The sequence below is a fragment of the Labrus mixtus genome, chromosome 17 (genome assembly GCF_963584025.1).
Source record: "Labrus mixtus chromosome 17, fLabMix1.1, whole genome shotgun sequence".
NCBI lineage: Eukaryota > Metazoa > Chordata > Actinopteri > Labriformes > Labridae > Labrus > Labrus mixtus.
The window spans coordinates 22,322,082-22,344,562 of NC_083628.1; the positions used below are offsets into that span (position 1 = coordinate 22,322,082).

The window sequence follows — 22,481 nt, forward strand, 5'->3', positions numbered from 1 at the left end:
CCAATACACCAAGTCAAATTCCTTGTATGTGTAAATGTACTTTGCAATAAAACCCGATTCTGATTCTAAAGTATGGATGATATTATTATTAGTATTATTATTATTATTATTATTATAAAGACGCATATAAGCAATATATTGAAATCCCTTTGTATTTTGAGGTGTGTTCTGTAGTTGTGTTTATTTATTTGTCATCTTATTGTGTCCCATTATTTCCCAAGATGGAGTTTAAGATGTATCTAACCTTAAACATCTTCTATAATACATCCATGGGAAACATTTTTTCTTTTTTTTTTAACCGTCTTTATTGACAAATTTGACATATACAAAAAATGTTTATACAAACTCTTAAAGAGGATGAACATACAACAGCAAAATACACAGGAACAAGTTAATTCAAACATAAATCAAGACTAGAGGGATTATATATAAAAATAAATAAATAAAAATCAAACTTTTCCAAAAGAAAACATCAGGCAAATGTACGCAGACAACAATCTGGAGCAAGGACAAAATAATTCAACAAGGGCCATAAATCAAAACAACAAGAATTTCGATAAGTCAGCACTAATCTTTCTAGCAATCCTGCTAGATTTCATTTTTTTCAGAGATAAGAAAAAATATTTGAAATCATTTATAAACCAGTCAAAGGAGGGTTTGCTGTTTCTGCACTTACTACAGTGAATATGATATTTACTCATGAGTAAAATAACATTTACTATGTCGGTAATTGAAGGGTTTAAATTATCCATAAAATAGAGAATACTATAAGTATCAAAAGATGGAATAGCATTAGTTTTTAGCTCATGGGAAACATGGTGTTAAAGGGTTAACACTCGAAGTAACAACGTGCTTACGTCACATGACGTACCGCGTCGTCTCATCGTCAGCCCCCCGCCTCTGTCTCAGCTGTCTGTGGCTGCTCTTTCGCCAAGTTTAGCCATGCTTCCCCCCAGTGTAATTTCTCTGACATGTCATTGAGCAGCAGGTTGTTTTGAGTGACAGTCGAACTGCTTTGTAACTTGTTAGTTTTTGTCACCACTGAAGTTTGTCACGTCGTCTTCCGGAAACAAGCGGAAGAGAAAAGCTATCCTCTCGTAGCTAGCTTACAGCTGTTTAGCTCGTTGGAGAATACCGTCCAGCCAGGCACAAAGGTGAGACAGAGACAGATGGATGTGTATTTAATGAGATAGAGTGTGAACTGCATGTTGTGATGTATAAAAGGAGGGCTGTTGTTAAGGTTAAGATAATAGTTAAGCCTATTAAGCCTAATGAGCTCGTTGCTTTAATAGATTAGCTAATGTAGCTTTTTGTGAACAGATACAATCTGTAGTTATTGTGAATTATAAAACCATAATGGTGTCGAAAGAGACATTAATTCAAGTAATGTCAACTAGCTAGCTGCATGGGTTATAGAGCAGCACATGCTTTTATAATGTCAGAATTACAGTATACACTATACTGCTTTATTTTGAAATTCTTTATATTTGCAGTCTGTGATAAATATTTCTCAGACAAATTGTTACTATCTACTTGTTTCCCAATAGAAATCGTATAATATGTAATATAAGTGTTTTCACATTGTTTTCTGCAGCTTCAGTCAAGAGCATTGCGCAATAACACATTATTGTCAGCTGTCCATGGTACTGAACAGATATATATATATTCAATTGATCTTAAAAGTTTAATTTGAAATGCATCCTATGTATTTGAAATATAGAGTTTGTAGAGCATGCATGCATATAAAAAAAAATCAATAAGATGCAGTCAACAGGCATTTTTGGTGCATCTAAATTGAAACAATTTCAGGATTTAAAAAACCTGAAGAGGCTGCTTCTAATGCTTCCTTGATTGCTTAAAAGCTTCAATTAAACAGCGTCCATTCCTAGTCTCCACACTGTACATTTTTAACAGTTCATGAAGTATGTTAACAAATTAACATTGCAGATGGTGGAAATCATCTAATCAAGAAAACAGAACTTGCACACATAATCATACTCTGGGTCAAATAACACATTGAGATAGATAGCTTGACTTTGTTTTACCTGGTTATGTTTCCTTTTTATAGTAATAGATCAATTTCCGTCTTATGACCTTGCATCAATTCTCAATCAATAACTCAATCAAGTTTTTAATGTTTTAGTGTAGACAAAAATGACAAAGGCTTACATTTGAAAAATTGTAACCAGTACTGTATAGTTATTTTACTATATAAATAACGTATATGATTACATAAAGATAAATTCTCATTTCTTTAGGAACTTTTCTTGGTCGTGCTGATTGTGTTTTTTTTCTCACTTTTCTTAGTGCTGCTTCTATGACCTACAACTGTCCACCCCGATCAGAGGATGTATCCGCCTTCCAGAAAGGACTTCATCTCTCTGACACTCAGTGATCCGCACAGTCACTCTTACAACAACGGGAAACACCGGAGACAGTCCTGCTGGAGGGTGAGTTGCCCTGTAGGGCTGGGCGGTGTGCAGAACTTGTCTCTATTTAGAGTTTTACAGCTTTGTCATGGAAAGCCTGAGTTTAAGAAAGAAAGAATGTGTGAATATTGAACACAAAACTACTGTCACAGTTTGACTTTGATCACACAAGGCGCTGATCTGTGTGTGTAGTTTCAGTTATGGTTCATAGCAGTGGTGGAAAAAATATATAACGGTGAAAATAAAGGCGAGGCAGTTTAAATTATTAAGCCCATTTACACAGATGCAAATCACAGGCAAAGAAACGTATTACAGTAACAGAACACATTTAAGTGGTTAAAATCAAATCAAGAGAAGTAAGATAATCACATAAAAACTGCAGACTACAGTGCAGTATTATATCGTAATGTGCTCCTAATGCAACAAAGAAAATGAAGTTGCAGTAGGAAAACCTATCACTCATAGGTACTGAGATACATTTAGATGTAATAGTGACTCAGGAAATAGCTCACTCAAGATCATAAAGAAGGTATCTATTTCCAGCATAGAAGCTTAAAACAGCTTCATCTTGTTTGGATATGACCCAAGGTGCTACCAGCTCTGACTACTTCCTAATGCTCAAAGGCTCCTTTGGTTTATATTGTTCAGCAAGATGGAAAATAAATTTTGCAGCATGGTCATAGAGTGATTATTTAAAACCAGCAGCACTTTAAATTGACTGTTTACGTTACATTAAGAGTTCTGTGTGAATGATCTGAAATTAATCTAACTGTCCAATTGGAGAAGACCAGACAAGATACCCTCACTGTATTTGGAAAACCTTTTATAAATTCGTTTTTTAAAATATTTTTGGGTATGAAACGTTTATTTCTAAGGAGAAATATGAGAGTATTGTGACACTGAACCCGTCACAGTTACCCTCTGAAGCCAACTGAGGCACCTTTTGGAAACTTCAGAGCCACATATTCATACAGACATACATGAGTCAACTTTTCAAATGATGGTGTTCATCACTGCTGTAGCATCACATGAATTAATTAGTTGAACAATTATTAGATTAGAAGCTTTAATAAGGTTTCACATCTTAATAGGACATGATACTTTCAATTGTCCCCCATCTTTGATTGATAGGCATTACATTTTGAGATATTTCAATTCATAAAGTTACTAGTAAGTAACTTTTAATCTCTGACTGTCTACTATATATTTTGTGTGCAGAAAGTCTTCAGCTGTCAACACTCTTGCTTGGTTATGCTTCTGATCTATTCACTGAGATATATCATCTCTGTCTCGATGTAATGCATCTTCTTTTTTTTGTTGTTGTAACAAATCGATTCCTGGCTTTCAATCTTCCTTTCATACATTCTTCTTTGTTGTGAAGCAGCCTGCCCTGAACTTTCAAACTTCTCACATAAAAGCCTCCTCTGAACACATTATGTGTCTGATTACTGCGGTGAGATAAAACAAATTCAGTGCTCCCTGTCTCTCTCCTACGTCTCCTTCACATTTTCTTTAATCTTGTTATCTTTACTTTGAAATGTCTTATGCCTCTCGCTCGCCTCCTTATGCCCTCTCACTATGAGCCTCTCTCGTCTCCTTTGTTGGTTTTGATCTTCAGGTTTTGCAGGTATATTGTGTTGCACTTATCATATCATGTCTCATACTTTTGTTTCCTTTTCTGTTGCTCAGGGGCTTTCAGTGTTTCTGCTGGTTTCCCCTTTATTCTGGTACAACTGTGATTACAACCTCACTGATGACTTTGTGTAACAATTGAATCGTTTTGATGTCCTAAGGTGGATATGTCTCAAGTGCAACGTTTCCATGTGATTCATTCATCAAACCTTAAAAGATTGGTGTGATATATACGTCACCAATTGCATCATTTACGTCCTGCACTTGATGATGATGATGATATTGATTATGACTGTAATCAGGATGGTTTTGATGCTGATTAGAACTCTCAGCTGTCGATGTTGTTGTTGATGAAGACGACATATTATCTTTAATTATTTATTTGTTTAAGTGCTTGGCCTCTGTGCACTGTCTGTCAGCACCTGTGGGTCTGATCGAACTTTAAGCTGTTTGTTTGCGCTTACTTACAATGTTTCCTCCTCTCTTGCTCCTTGCTTGTGTTGTACTTACTCTCTGATGTTTGTCGCTTTGGATAAACGCGTCTGCTGAATTGTACAATTGTACAATGCACAACAACCGAAACGTGGAGCATGAAAGAGTTAGCCTCAAACATAATCAAAATGTGCCATGCAGAGGGAAGTAGAGATCAGAGAAAAGGAGCCAGGAGGGTCATTTCTAGGGAGAGAATGAGATAAAAATGATGCTTTTCTAGAGAGTGAAATCCATCAACACTGGGCAATAGGACATTAGTTCATTGTGTATATGCATTGAAAGACATCCCAGGTACATGAGTGTGTGCGATAAACATAAGCCTCACTCATTAATGTTCTTTTGAGGGATTCTGGAAACATATGCAAACATATGTATTGAGTATTGAAATGAATTGTTAAGGTGCAATAACCAAGCCCTGATAAACCCATAAAATAGATGCAAAAAAAAAAAGGATGCTTCCTTTCAGTATACAGATCAGCACTCACTCTCTCACTGAGTGAGTGCATGTCACTTTCTGGTTTCAGACCACCTCATGCTGAGGCTCAGGTTTGAATAGTTGTGTCATAAACCACTGGAGTATTTTATACTTCAGTCTTAAATCAAGAGGAGGATTTTTGTTGCAACATTTTGTCTGCAACAAATAGTCTGCAACATTTGCAGACTATTATATATTTTATCATTTTCTAATATTTACCAATAAGCCACCCATCTCCAGTTTCATAAAGATCTTACCTCATAGCTACAGCATGAAAGAGTAGAGACATTCATAAATACTAACATTTAAATATGTGTTTTCATAAAGGATACTGTACAGCACAGAACACTAGTGTTTTATGTGATTATAGCTTCATGGGCTGCATGACACTGACATATTGATCTTATGTGAGGACGTTTGGGAATTGCAACAGTATTTATGAATGTAATAGAAGATCTGAAATCATTGCTGTATGCACAGGTTAAGAGAAGATCAATTCGATGTTATATTGAGCTGGAGCATGTTCCCGTTAGTTTTCAAACACTCTGTGTGGCCTCAAAATGATTCAGTTATGTCTCTAAAGATCTGTTCCTGTCTATGTTTGCACACACCTTTAATCCAAAACCTGGTATGCAACTGTTATCAGTATTTAAAACAGAACTTTAATGTAACTTCCTTTGAATCTGCAGATAACACCATGAGATCAAAAATCCTCTTTGATCATTTTGTAGGATTCTTTCTATTGTTCTTTTTTTATTCTTCAAAAAAGCAAAACAGCTTTGTCAGCTCACATTAATGTAATTCATTTGTTTCACTGAATTGAAAAGGCATAGCAGCACTCCTATCGACTGATGTGTAACATTTTATTTCTGCAGTATATCAATAGACATTTGGTCTACAAGGCCAGCTTTATAGCAGAGACCTCAATCTGGCTCAGAACCCTCCCTGTACATGTGGGTCATCAAATTTGATGACGCTTTATGGTCCCTGAGAAAACTGTTCTCTGCAAATCATGCTCCTCAGATTGGTTTTTTGGCTCAGCGTTTCTTCTTACACAGCAGAAAACACGCATTCATCTTTATAATGTATATCACCTTTATTTCAACGGAAAGTCACAAAGAGATTAAAACTGCTTTAAGATATCTCTCTACAGGATTTAACCGTATGCACATTGGTTTAGTTCAGTATTTTGTGTGTGTGTGTGTGTGTGTGTGTGTGTGTGTGTGTGTGTGTGTGTGTGTGTGTGTGTGTGTGTGTGTGTGTGTGTGTGTGTGTGTGTGTGTGTGTGTGTGTGTGTGTGTGTGTGTGTGTGTGTGTGTGTGTGTGTGTGTGTGTGTGTGTGTGTGTGTGTGTGTGTGTGTGTGTGTGTGTGTGTGTGTGTGTGTGTGTGTGTGGAATTGTGTATTTTCAGCAAACCTGCAGAGTGAGTTTCTCATTGCACAAAGAGGAAATATATCATTGTCTGCTAGTTCTCCCCCGAAGAAAGTTCCCCTTATCTCACAGGCTTCTGCTCTGTTGTTGTCGCGGGACACCTGATATGACGTAACACCTGTCGACACCTTACTACAGTTACACTTCATGTTTCAGGTCATGAGACGACATGTGCAAATTCCATGACCTAAAGAAGACATTGGCATACAGTGTAAACATTTTTTAACAGTGTTGATAACTAAACCATTTAATGTGGTTTGTTTTACTGGTTTCCAGATAAAACCTCAAACTTACAAAAAATAATTTACAGTAATTAGAAAATTACAACTTAGTTTGAATCAAAGGAGGACTGTATTCAAAGGGATGTTTAGACTAATCATTTATTTTCAGACATGTAGGAAATTAACACTATTGATATTTGTGTTATATAGTAAGCCTTGTTATCAATTAATAAACTACAGTTAAGAATGAATAAAGGTAATCATTGGATGTGTATTTGGAAAGGGCTTGAAAATGAACAGTACACTTCTAAAATCTTAAGACAATAACTACCTCATATAACACAAAACAAACATATTAATATTAGAACAAAGCTTTTCAAATGTATAACTTCTCTCACTACAATAAAAACTGTTTACTGCCAAACCAGTCATTTTGAAAAGACAAAGGAGTCTCTGTTGGCCATGCAGCGTTACAACAAAGCCCAGGATTTGCTCTTCACATGCATATTGTTGGAGAAAAGCCCTAAGTGACATGCGTACAAAAGAGGAACATTATTGTAAGTCTTCATCTTCTGCTAATTCTATGCGCAGTTCAAATACAAAGTTTATAAAGACTGAACACTGAATAGGATGTTGTGAAGTTGTTGTGTTGAATGAAATTTAGCAAAGTGAAATGGAAAAGTCTCCTGAGGTAGAGTCTGCTGTGTGCTCCGTCACAGCTCAGAGAGAATGGCTCAATAGTTTCTCGGTGTTGCACCGGTGTTAATTAGTACAGGTAGCACAGTCTCTGCCTGTTAGCGTTTTCCCCTGAGAGACCCCAGCTCTGTCCCTCCCTCTGCACCTCCGGTTGATTGGGTGCGAATGTTTATTTGTGTGCCGTCAGGTGGAGCGAGATGTGGCGTTTATTCAGGGTAAGCCTAACAAGGAAGGCCATCCAACTTTTCCTTCCTTTCCTGCTGTTTTAAAAGAACGCATAAAGAGATTTTTTTAAGAGGGTGATGGATTTTAAAATCAGCTGGGAGATGCTTGTGATTTGAATACAGAGCTGTCTGTCATGTTTGTGTGTAGCTCTTTATTTGGTATATCTTCCTACAGAAATGGAAGCAGCTGTCTCGGCTCCAGCGAAGCCTGATCCTGTTCCTGCTGGCCCTGCTGCTCATATTTGGACTGCTCTCCTATCCCAGCCTCAGTGAGCAGTGGAGAGGTAAATAATGCTCACATACACATTGAGCCAACACACACATACACATATGCAAATACACATGCTGGCAGAGATGCAGTCTGACATTAATTTAAAGGTATTGCTGCATGACTAGTTGATTCTGATGAGTTGGATTGACTGTGTGTTGTGTTTTTGCGACGAGGCTGTATTGCAGTAAATCACTTAATCGCTCTATGAGACGATTTGAATATTTCTCTCTTTGTTTAGATTCAATTTGGGATCATTTTTGTTGCACCTGCTGCTTGCTTTAACAGTTTTATACTTCTACCTGTACAGCATTTCATTTTCAGACCACATCCACACTAAGATTGGTAAATCTGAAAATGCTTCTATTTTCCCCGTCGGGGCTTTCTATTGAATGCACTAGGATATTTTCACAACCAAACTGAGCTCTCTGAAAAATCGCTCCCTCGAGTACATAAATCCAAATACAAGTTGCTTTTAAGTATAACGAAAACTTGGAAAAGACTGATTTCCCATATGCCTGTTAGGACTCAGTCAGGGGCTGAGTTATATAGGAAGACAGCTTCCTGTGGTGATCACAGTGAAGAGTCTATTGTAATGAATGTCACGTCATTTCTTAGAAAATGCTTGATTCACAATTGATTTAAAGCTTCTGAAGCAGTGGACATATCTTGACATGTTTCTTGTTCACTCCTAGTGTGTCTGTGTTTCCCTGTGTGTCTGTGTGTAGGGTTGTCTGACAGGGACGACTGGTTGGAGTTGAATGACAGAGAGCTGGAGGCTGTTCTTCCAGCTGTGAGGCCTGTATTGGGACAACATGTGGGTAAAGCTCCGGTACCTGTGGTAGGGCCACATGTGGGGCCAGCTGTAGGGCCAGATGCGGGTCCAGTGATCCGTCCAGATACAGGTCCAGTTATCCGTCCAGATGCAGGTCCAGTTATCCGTCCAGATGCAGGTCCAGTTATCCGTCCAGATGCGGGTCCAGTTTTCCGTCCAGATGCAGGTCCAGTGATCCATCCAGACGCAGATCCAGTTTTCCATCCAGATGCAGGTCCAGTGATCCATCCAGATGCAGGTCCAGTGATCCATCCAGACACAGATCCAGTTTTCCGTCCAGATGCAGGTCCAGTGATCCGTCCAGATGCTGTGGTGGAGCCCAGAGGACCAATTGTACCTATTTTGCCCAAACCTCCCATTAAGGTTAGAGGTGTTTTTGTAAGACAAAAATCATGTTTTTTTTAAGCATTATTTCCAACTCCAATTAATTACCAGAATGTTGAAATAGGCCTACTATTACTCCAGATATCTGTCACATTGCACATTGTGTTCAGATCACTGACAATTAACACAATCAGAGTCACAGAAAACAAAATATAATCTTTGGTCTGGATCATGGATTTGAAAAGCTGTAGTTCTACATTTTATTTATGTATCTATTGTGTCTGTGAAAAGGTCCATCCATCATTGGTGACTCCAATTCTTTGTTAATGTTTTCTTGTCTGCTACTCAAACAGACCCAATGGCCACTATTTCCACAAGGTGTTAAAATTGTCTGATATGTTTCTAACTCTAGCTGTTTGTTTGTTTTTAATAGAAATATCTGTTCTCCAACAAGAGAGGTCCACCAAGTCTGCAGAAAGAAGGAAATATGTCTGACACAGTCGGTGGAGAAAAGAAAGAGCAAGAGGTGGTTCAAGATGAAGGAGAGGAGGAGGAGGACAAAGACAAGAAAATAGTCAGGTGATCAGTTGGTTTCTTGCTAGTTTAACCCTTTACACAACTGTGCAGTAATAAACAAACTAACAAGATTTTGCTGTGAAGATGGTAATCATTTTCCAGCTTCTCCCAGGTCCTGTGGTCTTTGTTGCAGTATTGACGAAGCAGTCATAAATAATTCAGATGTAAGACAGGTTTTTTTGCGTTTGTCATGCAGTTGGAGAGGAGCAATGATTGAAGCCGACCAAGCCACAGAGCCTCCCCCCTCGGCCAATGAGAAAGAGGCAGCAGCTCCCCCAGCCCCAGTGAACCCAGCTGACTCTGTCCCACTCGAAGGTAAATAAAAAAAAACTCAACTCAACTATTGAACCAAGAATTATTTCCAAGAGTGAGTGAACATGACACATTGGAATTTCTGCACCTATAATTTACTCGTCATGTTGTTTCTTTTTTTTAAATCATACTCCACACACCGTGTAAAAGATGCCTTGAACAGTCTGAAACCAAAATAGCTCAACTTTACAATGAAGGTAAAAAAGAAAACCAACAATTCTTCTTTTTATGCTGTTTTCTGGTGCAACTGATGAACACCAGAAACTTTTCTTACTTTTTGGGTCCACTGAGAAACTTTTTGATCTCAAACAGATTCTGTAACTTAGTGTTATCCATGTCTGCTGGTGTATGCTCTTTAAAGCCCAACACCTTTTTTTTTTTACTGTAAGTCTGATGAGATGCAGGGCAACACCTTGCTGTGTTTAAAGAGAAATGACACAGAATATTCCCTCTACTGGAAATCTTATTAAGGAGGACCTCCTGCTTTTATGATCACACTTTAATTTCTGATTCATTCTTCTGTCTGTAGTTTCCCCTGGCCCTGTGGACAGACTGGAGGCAGTACGAGTTGCCTTCAGACATGCATGGAAAGGCTATAAGAGCTACGCCTGGGGTCACGATGAGCTCAGGCCCATCTCCAAGTCCTTCGGCGAGTGGTTCGGACTGGGTTTGACACTTATTGATTCCCTGGACACTATGTGGATTTTGGGCCTTAAGGAAGGTACAATTTGTCACTAATTCTTTATGATACCAATATAGAGATAAGATGTCGAGCTGTGGTTCATAATAAAAGGATCATCTGTTACTTAACGTTAATGTCTTCAGAAAGCTTTGTCCAGTCTCATAGAGCACCTTATTCTGAGTTTGTCTGAGTGAGAACAAGAGATGGTCATGTAACCTGTTGCAGTTGATTAACAGTGAACATTCATTGTTTAATTATGAACTTAAAATTACATTTCCGGGGTGACAGATAGCCTAACGGTTATGTAGCGTGCCCCATGTACAAAGGCAATAGTCCTCATTGCAGCGACCTTGGGTTTGAATCCGACCTCTGCCCTTTGCTGCATGTCATCCCCCTTCTCTTTCCTCCCAACATTTACTGTCACTCTTCAGCTGTCCTATCCAATAAAGGCCAAACGGCACAAAAAATACATTTAGGAAAACAAAAAATGCCAATTATTTTTCCTTAAAGAAAGAAAATTGGAATTGGTCAATATCTGAATCTATAGGTCAGACTTTGAAAAAAATGAAAATCAGATTCAACCATAGAAATTGCAATCAGTCCATCCCTAGAGCAAACATAACACTGCTCTGCACACTCCTTAAATCAGCTTTGAACTTGCAGCTCAAGGCTACATTAGTGGCTACTAACATGAGACAACCCGTCAGCTGATGAGTTCCATTTTGGGTAATGAAGGTTCAAGTTTTGACAAGGAACACAAATGCACAAAACAATAGAATCTTTACATGCTGCTACAATTTTCAAATAAAAATGTGTTTATTTTTTTACGGTCCAAGGTGAGTCCAACTAGATATGTAAGGAATGCATTTCTAAATCACTGGACCTCAGTCAGTTGCAAAATTTGTTACAGACCACTTGATGATTTCAGTCTTTGCAAAACCCTTAAATAAAAAGTTTTTTTTTAATCTTCCTGTTAAATAATTGCTATAAATCACAACGTCTTTTCGTCCCTCCTTCTCTTGTCAGAGTTTGCAGAAGCAAAGAACTGGGTGGACAATGAGCTCAACTTCAACAAGAACGTGGACGTGAATCTTTTTGAAACAACTATTCGTGTCCTTGGGGGACTGCTGAGTGCCTACCACCTATCAGGAGACCAACTCTTCTTTGAAAAAGCTGTGAGTCATAGAAGTTTTAGACCTGCAGCTCGTTCACTTTTTCTTACAGACATTACAGAGATGTAACATTTAAAGTAGAAGATATATAATTCCATTACATAGTTTATTCTCATTAGTCAGAAAGAGTAATTTCCGCCTATTTTCTCCACTTGAAGAAAGATCTCGGGTCCAGGTTGATGCCTGCCTTCAAAACCCCCTCAAAGATCCCGTTCTCAGACGTCAACATCGGAAAGGGAACAGCTCACCCCCCTCGATGGACGACAGACAGCACACTGGCTGAGGTCACGAGCATCCAGCTGGAATTCAGAGAGCTTAGCCGCCTCACTCAGGACCCGCAGTACCAGGTCAGTGTACATGAGGGCATCTGTAGCGGTGCATTGTAGTGTTTGTGTCCAATAATTATGATCTTACTTTACTTCCAATGCTGTGAGATGGAGCATAAAAAAAAGATGGAGCAGGTTAATGTAAATATTTTCTGGGTTTAGTTGAAGGTTTCCCATTCAGTCAAAGTTAAACAATAAGTACAGCAAATACACACTTGATTGTGATTGAAGTTAGAAGAATGACGGATGTTGTCAGATTTGATATATTACCAGAGCTTAAAGGCTTTATATGTGATTTTTCACACTTAAATGTAATATAAATCAAGTATATCCTCTGAAAATAACTCTGTGAGTCATGACTGTCTACAATGGGTGTAACACCCGAGTCCCACTGTCTGTGATGTTTTCAGAGTTTTCAGAGTCCTATCTTCAGTTTGTTTACATCGCCCGGACGGCCGGCTGACTCCTCCCCTCAAGTATAAAAGTTGTTTAATTGAGGGACTAGAGAAAAGAAGAATAACATACTGTACTCACTGCTTAACTGTGTTTCTAGATCACGCTCATTTCAGGTAAATTTACATGCAGTGTGAAGATACGAGCATAATAAAGATCGCTAGCATTAGCATGCTAACACAACAATGCAGCACGAGTTGTTTTGGTTTCATGCTGGTGCTCAAGGGCGACATCTGCTGGATCAAAAAATCACATATAAAGCATTTAAAGGTCCCATATTATGCTTTTTCTTGTTTTATATGCTCTTTAGTGTGTTTTCCAAGTGTCCTGTGCATGTTTAGGCACATCTATGTGCAAAGATTCAAAGTCCGCGGAAACTCGGCTTCTCCTATGACCTCCTGTTAGCTGTAGCATTAGCTGCATGTAACGCTCAGTTCTAGCCCCCCTCGATAAAAATGTGTCAGTGCGGCGTCATTGTCAGTGTGAGATCACTGATCTAAGCCCATTGGCTCGTTGTGGCAAGCCCTGCAGCTCATGTTGAAATTTCCGAGAAGCGTGCTGAGCAACTGACCAATAACGACAGAGCGGATCGGCAGACCAATCAGAGCAGACTTGGCCCACGTGGGGCTCTGCAGTGGGGGCTCAGCAGAGCGTAGCTGACGGACTCAGAGCGTAGAGGAGGAGCAGTACATGAAAACAGACACTTTTTTTTCGGACTTTAGCTATTGTGAACGTACAAAAGTAGGAACATAGATTAAATATATGAACATCAAAATGGGCATAATATGGGCTCTTTAACACAGATAACCTTCAGTTTATACCTCAAGATTTTCATCCCCATCTGACATAACCTTAAAAAATCATAACCTGAGCGAGACAGACATAACTTTCTATGAGCTCAGTTTCAACAAAGGGTGAAATTACTTTGAATGATAAATCATTTAAAACATTTTTTTTTATTCATACATATTAGTCCACAGAATGGCTGTATGTGGAGATGGACTTTCAGGTTCAGTATCTCATGGCGAGATGAACTAGATGGTTTTTCTCTCTTTGCAGGATGTTGCAAATGAGGTGATGAGGCTGGTCCACAAGCTTCCAGGCAAACACGACGGCCTGGTGCCCATGTTCATCAACACCAACAGCGGCCAGTTCAGCCACAAAGGAGTCCTCACGCTTGGCGCCAGGGCAGACAGCTACTACGAGTACCTGCTCAAACAGTGGATCCAGGGAGGCAAGACAGAAGAAGAGTAATTCCAACCTTACCTTTCTAAGTGTATGTTTGGTGATCGGGAGTGAAAACACTGGATTTAGAGGTGGAACATGAGAACCATAAAACGTACTATTAATCACTTCAAAGGCATAATAACAAACCTTGATGCAGAGACATATTTTAAATATTGAAGTTTAAAAGTACTGAGAGAAGTGTGAGGAACTTAGCTGTGTGGTTACAAAATTCTGCTAAACAACATCCTGGTATAGCAGCAGCTCTAAAGCTTTGCTCTAATTTTACAAAATGTTGTTGATGTTTCCAAGAAAATAAGAACTAAGTCAGACAGAATGACTAAGTTGAAGTTCCTACATGATCCACTTCCTGTATTTAATGCAATCTGTTTCATACATTTGCCATATTTCTTATAAATGTCACATCCAGAAAAGTGATTTATTGCTTGAGTCATGTTCCAAAATGAATAACAAAGTTTTACAGATTGGTTGGTATGTGTAATATAATGGTGATAAATTCTGACGTCATCATTTCTGTTTTGTTCAGCCTGTTGGAGGATTACCTTCAAGCCATAGAAGGAGTGAAGAAACACCTTGTGAGACACACAGGGCCCAACGGATTGACCTTTGTCGGAGAGTTGAATCATAATCGCTTCAACCCGAAGATGGTAGATATGCTCAACTGAAGTTTATGTCCCTAAATCCAAAATGTATGATACATATGCATGGATTATAAAATGCATGTATCTGTGTCCTGCATGTTTGAAGTACCACACACAGCATAATAAAAACTGTTAGAGGATACATCGCACACTGCAATGAACTCCCATCCACAGACAACGACCGCCTTGTTAGATCAATAAGTCTTTGTGCTTTTGTTGGATCAGTCCGTGAACGAGCTTGTTTTCTGTCTCTCTCTCTACCAGCCAGTCGAATCAATTCCAGCGCTCATCATTATCTCTCATCTCTTCTCAGTCTCGCTCTCAATTATACCGCTCTCTTTTGTCCACTACAGGACCACCTGGTGTGCTTTCTGCCAGGAACATTAGCACTGGGGGTTCACAACGGCCTCCCAGAGGACCATATGGATCTGGCCGTGCAGCTGATGGAGACGTGTCATCAGATGTACACACAGATGGAGACCGGACTGAGCCCAGAGATCGTACACTTCAGCTTGCAGGCCAGTGACGGCCGGGACATTATTGTCAAGGTGAGCATCCCAGCAGATACCTGACATTGAAGTTTTCTCCTGTATAAGGGCGATCTGTTATCAATATCTTTTTTTACTTCTTATTTTTTATACTCTCTTTTTTCAAGACTGAGTCAAGGTTTCTTTATTCGTCTCCCTAGGGAGAAATTTTTCTCGGATACTGGGAAATTGCTGCATAGACAATACATGAGATAATATAAAAACAGTAATTACAAATGTGCAAAACATTATCTTATCCCTGCTTCAAATTACGCAAGCATCTGCTTTAGCATCCGTACACAACCACAACCACATACACACACACACACACACACACACACTCCTACAATCACAGAAGATTCCTTTATCTCTATTTGAGTGCAATGCAATTGTTTTATCAAAATTTAACTCAAACGACCTTCAGAAACTTAAAATACTCTGCTAGGAAACTGAGGGTTAAGCAATGAGAAAAAGAATAAAAGTGACATGAGTAAACCTTTTCTCTCATTCAAATGTCTCTGTAATGAAATGTCTTTCTTTGAGTGCCTTGTATATACATGCTCTCTTATATGAAATAAGCTAAATGAGTAAGAGAGTCTCATGAGGGAGCCTGCTGAATCAAACTTTAATCAGCCAGTCTAAATTTGTCATGGGACTTTTGAGTGTAACCTTCCTAACCCTCCTCGGTGCTCATTTTCTTTTAAATTGACTGCTCTGAGTTTTTTAAAGGATCCAATATCTCTGTACTCATCTCAACCACTGCCTCCATTAACCTGCAATAGAAGAAGGAAATATCTCAAACATTTCAGGAGCTCATTCTCATTCCAGGACTCACAGCTAAGGAAATGAATTTCAGATTGAAAAGGCTACACTCATTTATTTGCTGTGAGTAGTTTGAAATGAAACATCCACGGTCGGAGACATTTGTTTGTCCTGTGGTTGAATATCTTTAAATGATTAATGTCATGTCAGTAGATGTTAGTAAGAGAGATTCTCTCACCAACATTAAGGATAAAACATAAGGAGACATTTACTTACATAAGATCAAATTTAATCTACTTTTATAGTTTGTGGAAAATAGAAATCAGGTTGAAGCGAGTGCTGCACTGGGTCAAAACATGTAGAGGAATCAGATGTTCTTCAAGAATAGGGGACAGAAAGTCAAATAGCTTATAAATCAATGACTATTTATTACAAAATATATGTTGTTGTGAAGAAATGGCAGTCTAAACTAAAATTCTGATGCAATATAATCATCCTTTATTACATAGGGATGTGTCCTGACGAAGACTACGTTGGGTCTGTCTGTTACTAGCAGTCGTACTTTTAAATTCTGTATCTGTCCCTTTAAATGGCAGAAACGCCAATTGATGATACTTCCTTGATTAGATTCAAAGTCATTTTCTGTGAATTGAAATTGGTTGAGGTTAAAAAAAGAAAGTGTGTGATATGTCCTTCTCCTATCTTGCAGCCTGCAGACAGACACAACCTGCTGAGACCAGAGACAGTGGAGAGTCTGTTCTACATGTACAGATTCACTAAGGACACCAAGTACAGAGACTGGGGATGGGACATACTGCAGAGCTTCAATAACTACACCAAGGTACAGGCAGCACACTCCACAGCCAACATGACTTCAGACCTCACTACGTCTAAAGGGGATGAATTTGCAATCAATAATTATAATAATAATAACTTGAATGTACGGTATATAGCGCCTTTAAGGGAGTCAAGGACGCTTTACATCAGAACAAACAAAGACGACTCAAATCAACCAAGTCAGTTTTTTGAATATGTCCAAGGATCTAGCATTGCCGATAACTTCCAGAGGGTGGGGGCTGCCACACTGAAGGCTCTGCCCCCGAAAGTCTGCATGTTCGTGTGGGAAATTGGAGAGAAAATCAGTGTCTGAGGATCAGAGGTCAAGGGCGGAGTGTAAGGGCGGAGTGTAAGGGAGGAGGTCAGATAGGTACTGGGGGGAAAGGCCGTGCTGAGATATGTAGGTGAGGAGGAGGATTTTGTATGTGATGTGGATTTAACCGGGAGACCAGTGAAGGTGGACGAGGGTGGGGGTTATGTGCTGCCAGGGCTTTTTGCTGGTGAGCCTGTCCAGGGCTTTGCCAGGTACCCGGGACAGGACTCCATTGTAATAATGATGAAGGTGTATATGAGAGATTCTGTCTTATTATTGAACAAAGTTTAAATATTGTGACTGGTGTTCTTAATAAATGTATTAATAGTCACACATGCATATATCGCCTCAACTACAAATGTCCTGCAAATAGCTCAATTAGCTGTTTTTAAAAAAGAAAAATAGTCATCATAAGAAGTGGCATTTTTGTAACTCAGCAAGAACCTGATCCGTAATACACAATGTGTACTTCTGCTTTAAAGATGATTCACCTGAACAAAGTAAAAAGAGTGTCAAACTGATCAAGTACACTTTCTTGAGTTTTGTATCCATAAACCAAATGACCAAACAACTCCATCTTGCAGGTGCCTGATGGAGGCTACACGTCCATTAACAACGTCCGAGACCCCACCAACCCCGGACCCCGAGACAAGATGGAGAGTTTCTTCCTGGGTGAGACACTGAAGTACCTGTACCTGCTCTTCTCTGATGACATGGAGCAGCTCAGTCTAGACAAGTTTATCTTCAACACAGAGGCTCATCCTCTCCCCATATGGCCCTCTCCACCAAAGTGATATCACCTCTCACAGAAGCTGTCTGTAAAGATCCGGCCAGTGTGAGTCAAACGCTGTTATGGCGTTCAGACAGGAGCGAAGAAACTCTCCACGCTGGACTGCTGTGTTGAGCAGAAACCAGATCTTTGCTGTCCACCTGTACTGTGATATATGTCCATGTGGAGGGAATTATTATGTCCATATTTTCCTTTTTCTTTATCTTTCCTAAGGAAAAGGTTCATGTAAGAGCTGGTCTCTTAAGTTAAAAAAAAAAATCACTTTATTTTATCTGGTCCAACTAGCTGGGACTTACAGGACACCGGAGAGGAGGCAGTGGGAGGGTTATACTTCTTGGGTGACGGGGTTGGTTTTTGTATTTATTAATGTGGAAACAACAATGATTTCACCCTGTGCTTGTCTGGAAACCCTGAAGCACACTTCACATCGCAGGGTCATGGCTCTAAAGACATCCACGTATTGCTTCAGTTGATTCACCAGTGTATTGGGTGCACTAATCAATATTGGAAATCTATGGAGCATGTTAAGCTTCATTTATGTTTGAATGGATTGCTGTGGTGGAGGGATCACACATTGTTTTTGAAAAAATCATTTCCTATGGCCACACTCAGTGTACCTGCTCGTGCACAGAAATGACAAAAAGGGGTTAAGGTGTATTTATAAGTCTGTTTATTTTGGGAATGTCTGCACCCTGTTTGGTCCCAGCCTAAGTCTGTACGAGCAGTGGGCTGCTAGAGGGAAGTCAGTTCTAATTCATAGTTCAATTATTTCCCTAAAGTGAAGCAGTGATGGAGGGAAAGTCAAGCCTAGAGATTTAAAAGTAAGAGATATAAACGGTCTAATAAATGAATGAACTCTAAATGTTTATTAATCTACACTGTTCTCACAATAACATCATTCAGTCACCTTTCCCCGGTCAGTTGATGATGAAGGTTTTTTATTTAACATGTTTTCATGGAGGTGTATTCTTTTCTGTAAGTGAGTTTAGATGCACTAGACTTACCCAGCTAAAGACTCGTCCTGGATTTGATCAGATTTAGTTTTATTTGCACTTGTTTGACATTACATGAAGACATAGTAATCAAAGCTGCAGTGCAGTCTGTGAAGGATAATTCATCAATTTAAACCCACCGTGTGTAACCATTCCCTGCATCTGTGACACTACACATGCATCCTTTGATTCATCCTCCTATCATGGGCGGCTTGCGTAAGAAATGAAGGTTGTGGAATAATTGTCTTCTCCAGTGAGTGAGTTTGAGTCATTACTGTTTAGCGATCTCTGACAGCTTGAAGGACAGAACTTCTTGGTGTTTTTTTTATTTTTTATAAAGGTGCCGGGACCCACATCCTGTTATTCTGCTGATTTTAGCACTTTTAAATGCTTCCATCCAAAAGATCCTTTTTTGTTTTTCTGCAGTGACGTCAACACAGACTGTCAGACAGAGAGCCATATACTGAACTGCATCATTGAATGTGCACTACATTTGCCAATGCTCTGCTGTGCCTATTGAACTGTATTGTGCTACGGTTGTTTTATTGTTTTGTTTGTTTGAATTGCTGCTGTATCAGTGGTGTAAGTGTGTGAAGTGCTATGAGTGAAAGTTACAGTTCAGAGTTGTATTTTCACGTTGGATGGGTGGGTGATGAATTAATATGGCTGTACATGTTTTTGTGTAAATTGTTTCTCACATGCTACTTAATTCTGAATGAGTGTCGGATGATGACTCATCACATTACAGTACATTTCTGGTCTTAAAGCTCTGTGCCATCATGTCAGGAAGTTTGTTATAAGCACACTGCTTTACTGTATCATCACTATTTTTGTTCTTACATGGTGGGTTTTTCTTGGATTAATTCACGGCAAGGTGTCAAATGTGAGCCTCATGGTAGTGTTTAATTAGATTTGAGGAAGGGGATCCACAATGTAATAAGGATTCATCCTCTGCGGAACATAATTTCACAGCAATTTTCATAGCAATCCATCCGTGTTGTGATATTTAAGAAGCAGCTGCAGACATGTGGCTCCCCCTTGAATAGCACCTTGTTGAGACTCTTGAGTTCAGTCCTGTAAGCTGCGAGCATCAGCAGTGTAACATTTCTGAAGATGGATCTCTGATAATGAAGTGATTTTCTGTTTTTGCAATCTCTTTTTATTTTTATTTTTTTAAATATCCTGATTATCAAAATGATTTAAAAGAAGCTTTATATCGATGTGTGAAGAACATCTGTACTGCAACATGAAATCGGCTCGTTTGTTAAATTTCACAGTTTATTAAACCATATTAATTCCTGGTGCGTAAGAAATTATGATTAAATGAGGGAATTAATTACAGAGCTGTGTTAAATATGTGCATTTAGTATGTTTCTCTATTAACCTCGAGTGTTAATGTGACCGCTTTCAAACCGGACTAAATCAGTAAAGGAGGAGTTCCAGCTGTCCTGGTGCATCCTGTCACAAAGTTTTCAGACATGATGCTGCCTTGAAAAAAAGGCTTCGGAGGGGATTTTATTATTGTTATTGTTGTTATTATTATTTTTTAGAAATGCTCGTAAGAACTAAAGCCATCTAACATATGACAAGAAGTGGTGATGAAGCAGGCTTAATCATTTAGAGAAAATCAACCTCTACACCAGTTTGGATTTAGTTTGATGGGTGCAATATTCTCACTGCTTTTTACACGAGTTACTACTATAATACTACGTATTAGTCCGTTTCTCGATACTTCAGCTTACCCAGCCTGTTAGAGCCACTAGAGATCCAAGGCCTTTGATTTATACCTGAAGATGTAAAGCATCAAAAACACGCACAAAAATAAAATGTCACTCTTAGAGGCTAAAGGCTCAACAACCTTATAAACAGCGGGGCACTTTAATTTTAACTGTAGTAAATATAAGTTAAGAAGAAGGAAGTAGGAGATCTTGTTTGGGGTCTATTTTGTGTGATTGATTGATACTCATTTCTGCTAATGTGAGTATTACCTGATTGAGAATGGTGTGTGTGTCTGTGTGTGTGTTGGGTTGAGTCCTAATAAACTACAGTGTGTGTGTGTTCATTTAAAAGAAAAGAGAAAGGAAAAGGGACATTTCACCCAGTTGAAAAGTTGGTGTCATTAATGTGTTTAAATACTTTTCAGACAACATGGGAGGAATCAGACATACCAGGCTTTGAATACACAGACAATAAATAAAAAAGTTATTTTAATACTCATACCAGTATCTCAAAACGCAGATTGAATTTAAATGTATCTCTTCACAAAACAATTTCATATTATGTATGAAAAGGAGTTTTGTGTTGTGCTTCATGATTTTCTCTTTTGGTTTTTGGAAAAAAATTATCGAAGAATTGTGTGATTATACTAATGAACTGTGAATGCAATGTTCTTAACATTACTGGACACTTTCTGTATAATTTCCTCTATTTTTAGTCACTCAACATAAAGGACCAGAAGTGACTCATCAGGCTGCACTGTGAGCTCACTTCTGTCTTTTCTTATTCTTGTTATTTTCCATTGCTGCCTTATTACTGCTTTTATTTTACACGGAATTTGGGAAAATAAATCCTCCAATTTAAGTATCTCAAATTGATAAAATAGTACATTTGGATTATAAAGGTTGTTTTTACAAAATCTTGTTGAGTGTTTTTTTTTTTTTTAACAAATCGAGGTTGCAGGGTTCAGATGTTTGGTTTATGTCTTGATAATAAACTTTTAAACTTTCTCTTATAAAAGCTGATTGGCGGAATCTTCCAAGTTTTGATAATAATGATGATAACTATTACTGTGAGTGGGATTTTTGTAGAATCGAAGCCATAGCATCAGACAACTCTTCTACTTAACATGTACGTGGGCAACAGAACATCAGTGTTGTTCATCAGTGTCTTGCCTGCAGAGGTTCCTGCCTGCGTTACTGTGACCCTGTGTCAGCGGCCAAAGACACAAATCAATAATGTTTATGCTGGTTCAATCAATCAATTGAGCCGAGCTGAAGGAAAAAGCACATCTTGACACAGGAAGTCCTAATTTGACAACTCATCGGCATGTTATGATGACTTACTGACATGAAAAATGTTTGTTTTTCTTAAGATGATTTCCTTCTTATTTTAATACAAACTCTTTATTTAAGAACCCAGAGCTAAAACCGTTGAAGCGTGTTTTTGTCATGTTTTTAGGTTGCACAATGTTTTCTGTCATTTATTGAACCCATGCTCACTGTACAAATGACTGACTGAGCACTTTGTAACACAAGTTGCTGCTTCTTGCAATGTTCATATTTTCTTCCTGCCGACTCAGTTTTTAAATAAAGCTTTTTAATTAATATTTTGGACTTTATCTTTTTTCTGACTTGTATATATACAATATATTTTTAAATAAAAGCCTGAAGGCTTTACAGTACGCTTCAAACAAAGCCACATCATAGCCTCCTGGCTGCACCCTCTGCCTTTCAGATCTATCACACTCTCTCTCTCATTCTCACACACACACACACACTCTGAGGACTTTATGTATGTCTTTGTTGTCCCTTCACAATGAATAAAACAAAAGCTGATGACAGAGCATGCTTTATGACAGTGTTTCCTAGAAGGCATTCACAGTGTTGACTGAATAGATAAAAAGACTAAGTGACAGCAGAGGTTTGTGAAAGAAATTCCAACCTTGCCATCTTTCACAAAACTGCACAGCTGGCCTTTTGTAAGAAAAGTTTCAAATATTTGTGGACATTTGTTGAACACCCCAAAGCCTGACTCCACTCTCTGCATTTCTGCATGAGCGTCACATAATCTAAAAGGGTTACTTGCTGTGCACAAAGCCCTGACCTCA

The 22,481-nt window shown here is 38.7% G+C and overlaps 1 protein-coding gene across 2 annotated transcripts; it reads left to right on the forward strand.

Moving 5' to 3' along the window:
- Nucleotides 1–893: 893 nt before the first annotated feature.
- man1b1a (mannosidase, alpha, class 1B, member 1a) lies at nucleotides 894–21,978 on the forward strand. 2 transcript variants are annotated; one of them, XM_061060992.1, is made up of 15 exons: nucleotides 894–1,154; nucleotides 2,308–2,450; nucleotides 7,776–7,884; nucleotides 8,597–8,869; nucleotides 8,990–9,066; nucleotides 9,461–9,606; nucleotides 9,800–9,918; nucleotides 10,445–10,636; nucleotides 11,624–11,772; nucleotides 11,928–12,116; nucleotides 13,608–13,798; nucleotides 14,320–14,440; nucleotides 14,788–14,982; nucleotides 16,433–16,564; nucleotides 17,458–21,978. In XM_061060992.1, the coding sequence occupies exons 2-15, from the start codon at nucleotides 2,349–2,351 to the stop codon at nucleotides 17,665–17,667; spliced, it is 2,205 nt and encodes a 734-aa protein (XP_060916975.1). In that variant the 5' UTR covers nucleotides 894–1,154; nucleotides 2,308–2,348; the 3' UTR covers nucleotides 17,668–21,978. The 2 variants fall into 2 exon arrangements, with proteins under 2 accessions (XP_060916975.1, XP_060916974.1); XM_061060991.1 differs by having other exon boundaries at nucleotides 8,597–9,066.
- The last annotated feature ends 503 nt before the right edge of the window (nucleotides 21,979–22,481 follow it).